The 10,521-nt window shown below is 46.5% G+C and overlaps 1 protein-coding gene across 1 annotated transcript in view; it reads right to left on the reverse strand.

Annotated features, from left to right (window-relative positions):
• Positions 1 to 9,687, reverse strand: part of ITGA11 (integrin subunit alpha 11) — a 151,946-nt gene extending 142,259 nt beyond the window's left edge. The window contains exon 1 of the mRNA XM_074966615.1: positions 9,557 to 9,687. Within this exon, the coding sequence (XP_074822716.1) occupies positions 9,557 to 9,608 (52 nt within the window). The 5' untranslated portion in view covers positions 9,609 to 9,687. The remainder of the gene's footprint in view (positions 1 to 9,556) is intronic.
• Between the last annotated feature and the right edge of the window lie 834 nt (positions 9,688 to 10,521).

Genomic DNA, 10,521 nt, shown 5'->3' on the forward strand with positions numbered 1-10,521 from the left:
AGAAGGTTTGTGTGTGGATAGGAAGGTGGTTAGGGGCAACACCCAAGGAAGAGCCCGGGCTAACTCTGCAGTGAAGACGTACCCTATGGAACTTGCTTCTGTCCCCATATGAGTCAACGCAAAACTTCCATAGATTTCAGTGGTGCCGAATCAATCCCATCATATCAGATACAATTTCAGCTCTTATCTCCAAGAGCTACATGCAGTTGATTCATTAAGAATTTGTATTTCTTGCTTCCCTAAGACTCAAAGTTTCCCCATCTGCTGCTTATTCCAGCCACACCTACCATTGTTGACAACATAGCGACGGCACTGGTGACTCTTTGGCAGTAGGTAGAAAGTCTCCTCTGTTTTTGGGATTAGTCATTTAAGTTTCATCAGGCACGCCTGTCAAGGCATTTTTGTCAGTTAACAAAATATATTTTTCTTCGGTGAAGGAGAAATGGTGGCTGATGGATTTTGGAATACGTTTTAATTACTAAACTTTCTAAAGTTTTCACTGTTCAGCAGTGGAGCCTTTTCCAATGTAAACTCCTCCTGGCCTGTCAGAAATTAGATTCACAAAGGACTCCATTGCTCTCAGGCTGGTCAACAAATGCCAGATTCAAAAAACGGACGCAAACAACAGCTGAAAACTCCCCAGACACTAAAAATGGCAGGACAAGAGCAAATGTCAGAGGGGATGTTTAGGGGTAGGAGCATCGGGCTGGGAACACCCAGGTTCATTGGAGCCTCAGGGTCAAACACTGCCTGAGTGGGTCAGCTCAGCTCTTCATCCTCCCCAGGCAGACGAAGTGACCACCAGGTGGCTTTCTCTGTGTGAGGGTTTCTTTCAGACACAGGCTTACAAACAGAGGCCCTGAATGGCTTTTGGGACTCTGATGTCAAGGGCAAAAATCCCATTGACTTCAATGATGCAAGATGAGCATCTAAAGAGCAGATGACACTTTTGTAAGAGAATGGGCATGACCTAGTACCCTAGGTCAACAAACATTGCCCCTCCACACTGTCGGGCCATTTGGGTCTTCCCTGCAAACCAGGGGTAGCTGCATTTCAGTGGTGGTATACTCTATGAATATAGCACAGGAATCTTTCAGGTTCATAGACCCCATATAAATGTTTAGTTTTAGTGAGATTCTGGTGACACATCTGGGGTGAAAAACAGAAAATGATTTGGAGGAAAGATTTACAAAATAGATGGCAAAGTCAGTGGAATTCGTCATATACTGGAGGGAAAGCTGTTCAAAAATGTACGCAGATGTTGAGGAGAGCATTTAAGGCAAAAAAAGAAAAATCTGAGACTGTTCAAACTGGATTAAATTACTAAAACAAATCTTGTGAAAGGTTGTCAAGGAGACGGTTAACAATCTGAAGAACGACGCCTTATTTTCTTGTCAGAAGTGACATCATAGTCATAAATAAGTGCCCAAATCCCACAAGTTTAGCTTGCAATGCTGTCAAACCTGGAAGCCTCAAATATGTCTTGTCCATACTGGAGTTTTTCTTTAGTACAAACTCTTGATACTCGTAAGCTCAAGCATGCAAGATTAAAAATTCATCTGGGAAACACTGGGAAGAAAAGCTACCATTTTCTCCGAAAGAAAAAGTTCTCCTGCACAAATCTCTCTCCCCATCCTCATTTCCATTCCCTTCTGACTGGAGCTTTGCATCTTCTGTCAGAAGGACTTTCTTCTAAAGGAACACACAAAACTGAAAGCGTTCTGTCCTCTCTAGGTCTACTCCCAGTGTGTCTCTGAGGGCTTCATAGAGCAGGATTCATAAGAAGAGAACAGACAGGAGAGGAGAAATGCAATGTGTATATGTATCTAAAGTGCTTCTGTGACCCTCTTTCCTGCAATATCTGAGCATCTCACAATCTTTTAATGGATTTATTCTCACAAAACCCCTCTAAAGTGGAGGGGAAGTGCTATTATCCGCATTGTGCAGATGGGAAACTGAGGCACAGAGAGACTAAGGGACTTGCCCATAGTCACAGGAAGTCTATGGCAGACCAGGGAATTGAATCCACAGCTTCCAAGCCCCCATCTATCACTCTAGCCACGGCACCCTCCTACTTGTGCCTATGAGTGGAAAGAAACTAGGCAGTCTCGGTTTACTTTTCAGTGGCTCACACACCATGAAGGTAAGATTTGGCCAGTTTTCGGGGTTACCCCTTGGCTAGGTTTTCGAGAATCAGGATGCTATTTGAGCTAGATTTTTCTTAAGGAAGGTTAACGCTTGAGCCTTTGCCTCTCAAATTGTGTCTTTTTATTGATGGTAGCTGGTGTTTGCTCTGCACAGGCTACAATGTTGGTTCTAACATAGACCTCACCACTCGCTAGACAGCACTATAGAGCCGTCTTGTTTGATGTTAATGAAAATGTGGCCTGTTGCAATGTTTTGAGGTTAGTGTGTCGGTGATAACAGCTCTGTATCAACTTAAGCTAAACAGGTGCGGCTGCAGCTCTTTAAAAGTTCGTGTAGTTGGAGCAGGGCAGAACTGGAGAGCGTTCCCTGCGTAATCCGAGCGTGACAGAAATGTGGAATGAAGCAAAAGGCTATGGAAGGGAGCTACAGCTACGCTGCCTAACAGGTGTCTCAGCTGAGTCCCTCTTCCCTGGGTATTTCAACTGCACAAGGGGATGCCAGCAGCTTCTGTGGCCCCTCTCTGCCTGCCCTGGCCCTGGGAAGGGCTCTCTGTGAGTAGGAAGAAGTTTGGACTGAAGGAGAGGAAATGAGCAGCACTGGAGCAACACACCGTGATCCTCCCTGTACAACGAGTGGTAAAACCGTGAAGGGGTTAACGTGGCCCGAGGCTGCTGACCTTTTTGGACAGCTCTTCCCACAGTGGGGTACCCCTCTGAGGGAGTGCCGTGGTAGCAGTGCGGCGGGGAGATGCTGTGTGGCTCCAAGGAGAGAGGGAAGAGTAGGGGTCTAGAAGCCAGGGCAGAGCCTAGCTCAGGCATCCAGAAGATCTAGTGTCTGCTCTAGCCTGGGGCTGTGTTCAACCCTACCTTAGCTCATGCTCTGACTGTCAGGGCATCTCTTGGCCTTGCATGTGGCAGGAGATCGCCAGTAGGGAGGGATGCCCTCCTGCCCCTGAGCCTTCTCCTATGTGTAAGCGGGGGAATAGTCCTGCTATTGTGGGGAACTTTCCTGGCTTCTGCATGACCCCGGTGAAGTGGGCTAGCGAAAGGATCTGAGTCCTCGCTCCCACTTCCTTTACCCAAGGCCTCCCTGCCCTTGAGGACTCCCCTTCCGCTCTCCTGTCTGGCAGAGTCCTCGTAACCCCAACAAGGCTGGGCCCAGGATTCCTGGGGGGCTCGACCCCCAACCCTGCTGCGGTCATCTAGGACAGGGGCTAGGGTGTCCCCACTCCAGGGTACTCTCTCTGCCCTGGGCACTTCTCTGACCCACTGACCATTACATACAAGTTAAAGCAAATGCAAGTTATTTAATCAACAATTAATTTTAAAAAGAATAAGGAAAAATGGGAAAGGTTAAAGGAAACGCATCACCCCGCTCTGTGGCAGGGAACATCACAAACAGTGGTTCTGGCACGTCAGGGCAAGTCTGCTCTCTCTGGGCTGTGCGTCTGGCTCTGGGGCTGCAGCTCTGCTCCCAGGACAGAGTCTGCTCTCTCTGGGCTGCTTTTCCGGTCCCTCTGGATCTGGCCCAGCTCTGCTCCCCAGCTCAGCTCGGGCCCCTGCTTTCTCCTTAGCTCGGCCCCACTCTGTCTGACCCAGGCAAATCCAGCTTACAGGGAGGACGGGACCCCCCTGGCCTCCTGACTCCCTGATTAGCCTGCCCGCCCTGTCATTCAGGCTGACCTGGAGCACTGGCCTCTCCCCATTGTTCCTGGGGACTATCAGTCTCAGGGTCCTGGTTCCCCATAGACCCTTCCCCTTTTAGTACTGGGAGCTAGCCAACCAAAACACCCCCACTGAATGTTAGTAAGGGGGCAACAGTCCCCTTACATATGCCAGGGGGAAGAGTGAAGCAAGGGCTGGTGCTTCTAGCAGACACTTCCGTTTGGGGCTAACCATTGCCCACTCAGTGGAGGTGGGGGGGAAGAGGGTCAACCTCTGACAGGGACTTGTAGAGGGGAGCCTGGTGGTGTTTTCTTCCCTGCAGGGCCCAACCCCAGGCACTTTTCCCTGGGAGAGGGATCCCACAGGTTTGCCGTTGAAGCAGATGAATGATTCAGGGGCTGGAGGATTCTGGACACTGACAAATTAAAAGGAGCTAAGGAAATTCTTCTGAAGAGGAGAATTGGAACAACAACATGAGCTAGGATAGATCCCACTGGGCTCCAAAGAATCAAGGGTCGACCCTTTCCCGAGATGTGGAGACGAGGACTGTGCACATGGCAGGTGGGGAGTTCACATTTGGACAAAGCCTGGTGCATGCCGAGGTCAAACATCCTGGTCTGGGACTTGAACCTCAATGGACTATTTTCACTTCTGGGTCCTACCCAGTCACTAAAGCCCAGATCTGAGGTGCAGCATCCCTTGTAGCAAAGTATACATGTGGGTACTGCTACTCAACCCTAAACGGGGAGAAAGCTTAGAAAGCAGTGGCAGCGAATCACACAGCAGTAATGATGACGACACATAGAAATTAGCTGACTACAATTTATCACCTTGCAGTAAACCCAGCCATTACCGCCCACAAGTGAAATAAAATGCTAAAAATATTAAAATATCCAAGATCTTGTCAGCAAAGAGCCCAACAAGCTCCTAAACTACTTGATATACTATAGGCAAAAAAGGCTAAAACTCAGAGACTCCAGTTCTTTAAAAGCCATTGTCCATCATGTGGGATTAGGGAACAAAATGAGTTTTCTTTATGGATGCTGACATGGGTGTAGATCGAAAACACGGTAATAAGAAGCATAGATGTAAAATCTCTAATTACAAATTAATGTTCTGTAACGTTTGTGGTTACCCACAAGATCTTTAGGAAGCAGCCACAGGTCATTAACTGTAGGAGCACTTTCCAATTACAGCTCATTGGCCTTCAAAAAGCAGCGAAAGAGAAGTTACTTTATTCTAAAATGCTGGGCCACGAGAATATCATTCTTAGTGATGCAGGGACGACAAAGTCATTACAAAAATTTAAATTCTAGCGCTCCAGTTAATGCCTACTGCACTGGCAGAGGTATCCCATTGCATTTGGGATCCAAGTTAACACCAACCCAGCTGCATATCTGTGCCGATCAGGGTTCAAAGGGGATTTCCCTGTACCATGCAAGCCAAATAATAGACTAGCTCCCTAAGCCTTATCAACATTAATAATCTTAGTGTGTTTGATCACAACTGGGAACATTCAAGTTAAAGGATATGATTCTGACCATGACTTTGTGTGCAGGGTAGACCAAAGAGAATCAAGTTCACCATCATGGCAGGTTAAACTCTGCTGAAAACACTGGGGGCCGATACTGCATATGATCTGGCCTAACCACAAAATTGTGGTCAGTATCGTATCAGCTAACAGACCTTCTGATAATTTTATTCAAACCCAATAAGGTTATGTAATGAAGACAAGCCCCTAGCTACTCTGTAGTAAACTTTTATAATAGCCCCAGCACATTTCCGAGATGAATAATAAACCCTGTGCACACTGGTCAGGAAAATCACGCTGGAAGCTCGCTAGGACAACAATGTTTTAACATGGTCACAGAGCTCACCGTTCCCATGCCAGGGGGGTCAGGGCCTTCCCGGCACATGTGCTGCCCAGCTAGAAACAGACATTCTAGCCACCCAGATTAACAGAAAGGTGGGGTAGAGGGAGAAGTGGAAAACAAAAAATATAAAGTTAGACTAAATCTTTCATAGTGAAATAAAGCAGTGTGGAGGCTGGGTGGCACAGTGTTAGGCCACTAGCCAGACGCAGTCTAGTGCATGCCTAATGTCCTAGGTTCAAACTCAGCTTAGGCCACAAGACGAGTCAGGAGGCTTCATCCTATTCTCCCACGGACATCTGTCTACATTACAAAACCAGTGCTTAATTTGCTGTAGGGATAGCCCTGTGAAATGCCTGGCTCTATTATTTCATGAGTCCCTCACTTACACAAGTCTAGAACTAGCTACATAACAAACGCAACAAATAAAGATAACAAGAGAGGTTACCAACAGGTCCAAGCACCCTACTGGATAAGGTTACTATCTAGATTCAGACTTCTTCCCCACCTATGAATGTTCTAGTGATGCTCTATGTCAGAATGTGTCATACAGATAAAACCAGCCAGATGCAAACATGCAAGATGGAACTATGACCCCTCTTTGGGTATTTTCTAAACTCTCTAATCAGGGAAAGCCTTCTCGGCTTTCTTCAAATGGGTCTTTGATTTATGGAATTGGAAGTGTTGCCAACTGACACAACTTCTCCCTGTCACAGCAAGTTGCATTGTCAGTGATCAACAACATGATCTATTGACTCTGCACATCCAGAGCCAGCTGATATCAGCAGGTACGTAGAGAAGCCATTTCTATTAAGCCCATGTGCAGCACTTTACCCACAATGTTAGTAACCAATATGGGCCTGATCTCTGTCCCACTGAATTCATTAGGAACAGGATCTGGCCCTATTTGTTGTTTCTAATCATCTGAGAAGGGAGTGTTACTGTTTGTATGCCCTAAGACTAGCTCTCCATAGATCCAGATATGAAGTAATGGTCCCTGATGGATCATCACTGTTCACCAAACTGTGTTTGCCTGTGCACAAGACATTACACTCCATGGAGTTCCTTGGAAGGTACGTTCTCAGGAAGAGTGGCAGTCAGCTGAAAAGAGAAAGTGGCCTGACTCTTCTGGTCATGTATGTAATAGTTGGACCAATGCTATTTATTAACATTAGCTAATCACCATAGTAACTCCATAGTAACATGACACACATGCCACCACTGAAAAACTCTGAACTGACTTAAAGGAACACACACAGATACGGACAATGAGTTCTTTAAGTAGTTTTAAAGTCTGTTATATAGAGATGGACTAGGCCAAATCAACCCCAGGGATAAACATCAGTGAAGTCAGGGGATATACCCCAGTGGCTGCCGTGGCATTTTCCAATGTCTTTATAATTAGAGTGTAAATATCTTTAGTTTCCACAAACCAATTATGCCTGAAAACAGCCATTTAAAAGGTGAAAGAGACAAAGTAAGTTTGATGCAGTAGGTTTTTTTTTGTTGTTGTTTTTTTTTTAAATAAAGTCCTCGCTTTCTTTCTGTGCTAGGAAGGTACCACATGACAGCACTTTACACACTAGAACATAAATCATGACACAATATCCAGCTGTGAACATGTGATGGCTTCCTATGTGGATAAAATAATTATCTCAACATATACATACTTAGATTTGGTTCCACCCTGCAGCTTCACGCTCAGCCTATGTTACTGCTCCACAGCTCTGATATAAGCTGTGATGACTTACAAGGAGAGGCTGAGGGAACAGGGCTTATTTAGTCTGCAGAAGAGAAGAGTGAGGGTGGATTTGATAGCAGCCTTCAATTACCTGAAAGGGGGCTCCAGAGAGGATGGAGCTCGGCTGTTCTCAGTGGTGGCAGATGACAGAACAAGGAGCAATGGTCTCTAGTTCCAGTGGGGGAGGTCTAGTTGGATATTAGAAAAAACTATTTCACTAGGAGGGTGGTGAAGCACTGGAATGGGTTTCCTAAGGAGGTGGTGGAATCTCCATCCTTAGAGGTTTTTAAGGCCCGGCTTGACAAAGTCCTGGCTGGGATGATTTAGTTGGGGTTAGTCCTGCTTTGAGCAGGGGGTTGGACTAGATGACCTCCTGAGGTCTCTTCCAACCCTAATCTTCTATGATTCTTCTAAAGTTGGTCTTATCTTTGTGCATCAAGCATACAAAACAAAATGAGCCTTCATCCAAAAGATTCAAATGCCATCATTAGTTTCCTGTCCCCCCACATCCCACCCCCCCGGGTTAACTGCAAAACAAGACATACAGGAATGCCAGACCAAGGATACCATTGGACCCTTTAAAGGGAGTTAAAAATTGACTCTTGCTATTTCAATTATTCTTTTTGCTGCCCGTTTGAACAAACATCAGACTGTTTACCACAGATGTCCGTACTTAAAGAGTTCTGTCATCACCAGCAGATGTCACTATGGTATCTGGAGTGTACGTATAACAAAATAGTCAGGTTTAAATTTATTTGTGTGGCCTGCAGGCAAAGATCCAAAAAGTTACAGTGTTCCATAAGTGGAGTCTAAAAATATAAAATAAAACCAAGTCTATAACTTGATCTCCTTAAAGAGTTTAAGCTGCAGACTTTAAAGCACACGTAAGCAGTTTCAAGTATAGTGCCTATTGTCCAAATGTCAGAGCAACTCGATCCACCTCTTTTCAAAGGCAAGTCTGCCGTAGTCTAAAAGAACAGTAAGAAGTAATATCTCTGAAATGCAGCAAGTAACCACAGAATGCTGTCCAAAGTGAAAACCTCTCAGATCTCACTTAGAGTTGTGTGCAAAGCGGACAACATTTTGTCCACGTGCAAGGCTTAGACACATGTTCTGTATTAGGAAAAGAAAGGCAGCTTCCTTGCAGCTTTCCTTAGCTCATCAAGTACTTGTGCAATTAGAAAAAATAGGTACGCATTCCCTCAGGATGTTTAGAAGTGTTTACAGTAGCACACGAGACCCCAGTGCGGCCCTTAGCAGCATACTGAGGTGTGTAATGTAGTTAGCAACAGCAGCAACTTCTTCCTAGCTGGCAGAAAGATTTCCTTTTGTTCTAAAGCGCAAAGCAGAGTCACGGTCCCCTTTGCTCCTGAGGTAGGGCTGTGCCTGGAGAGCTGGGAAGTCTAATGACAGCAAAACTGACTACTGCGGGGACTCACTTTCTGTAACAACTGAACTTAAACTCACAGGCATGTGGCCAACAATAAGCAGAATCCACCCCCCCCGCCCCCGGCCCCGCTGTAACTCAATACGGCTTATGCAGCCACACAGTGAACCATATGTGAAGGAAGGCTGCAAACTCACATCTTAAAATGAAATGAGCACCTAAAATCTCAGCACACAGAGGTTATTTAGCCCCTGACACCTTCCCCATGCTCAGCCCCCTTTTGTGCTGCTGAAGGTAAGCTGCCACTACAACCCCAAACTTAGCACAGTCTTCGAGACTTCATTTTTGTTTTCAAGTATTTTCTCCATTTTCTCCTTAAGGAAAAAAAAAAAAGATACAAAATAATCCCACATGCAACTGTAGCCCAGATGACGAGCTGTGAGTGCTTTACTGAAAAGAGTTTTCTCGCCGTCATTCCCAGTCATCCCTCAGGAGCCGAGCGAAAGATTTTATCCCTTTCAACTTTTTGGAGAAAAATCCCCTCCTCGTTTACTGTAGACCTTTCACTAATTGACCAACGGCCTTAGTCAACGGTGGCTTTCTCAGGCTGTTTTTCCTTTGGTTACTAACATGAGCAAAAAATCGATTTCCCCCCTTTTTAAAGCTTCCTGCTGCTGTCGGTGCCTTCAGCCCTGACAGAAGCTTTCCAGAGCTCAGCAGATGGTAGAGAGGAGAGGGAGCTTACCTGGTAGGAGGCTGAGAGCCCAGGCTAGAAAGAGCCCTCTGTAGAAGTCCATGTGAGTGCTAGAGGCTTCTGGTACCCTACCCCTACCATCCGCTTGAGGCACCGAGCCAGAGTGGTAGCCTTACTCTGAAAAAAGCTTCCACTTATCCCCAGCCTTTCCCAGCTCCCTGCCAGAAGCTGCTCATTGGGAATGAGTGGGAGGGACAAGCTAAACTTGTAGGAGGTACAGCATGAGAGGATTGAAGAGAGGACACGCTTTGCAGAGAGTCCACCCTGACTGCCTGTCCTCCCAGGACCCCTCTCCCCCAGACTTCCTACTCAGATACCCCAGCCTGGGCAGCATCGAGAGACAGTCAGTCAATGGGAGGGCACTTATGCCTTCCATGGCAAGGAAAGATTATTTCTTCCTACACAGAACAATCATTTCTGATGACAAAATAATACAGCTGAAGCCGAGATCAGTGCTGGCTCTTGATCCTGCTGGCCACTGGAAAGTTACACCAGGGTTCAGTCTGAGCCATTGCATTTACCTTCTGTTAAGATCTATTCTCATTATGCTTCCTGGTAGGTAGGAGAGAGAGCAGTCCGCTGGGGTGCGAGGGCTTAGCAGGGAATTCTGCCTGAGGGACTGACCTGGCTGGACCTGGAACAGTGCAGGTCTCTATTGAAAATGCCTGGTAGGCGAGTGTTCAGGCTAAGTTTTGTCTCATTGTTATTCAGCACCTTTGCTACAGCCTGAAGTCCGTGCTTGCCTCCCAGCCAGGCACCTAGCACAACATAGCCGGGAAGCTCACAGGGGACCCGGGAGAGATAAAGGCTTCACAATTGTCCAATAGCCACGATCATCCCCCTACCCTCCGAGATGAATCCCCCAAGACCTGATTGTCCCCTCCGCTGTGCGCAAAGTGCTGCTTCGCTTGGTCACCATCAGCCCAGTAACACTGGGCGGATCTGACTTATCGACG

Source organism: Natator depressus, chromosome 10 (genome assembly GCF_965152275.1).
Source record: "Natator depressus isolate rNatDep1 chromosome 10, rNatDep2.hap1, whole genome shotgun sequence".
NCBI classification, from domain to species: Eukaryota; Metazoa; Chordata; order Testudines; family Cheloniidae; genus Natator; species Natator depressus.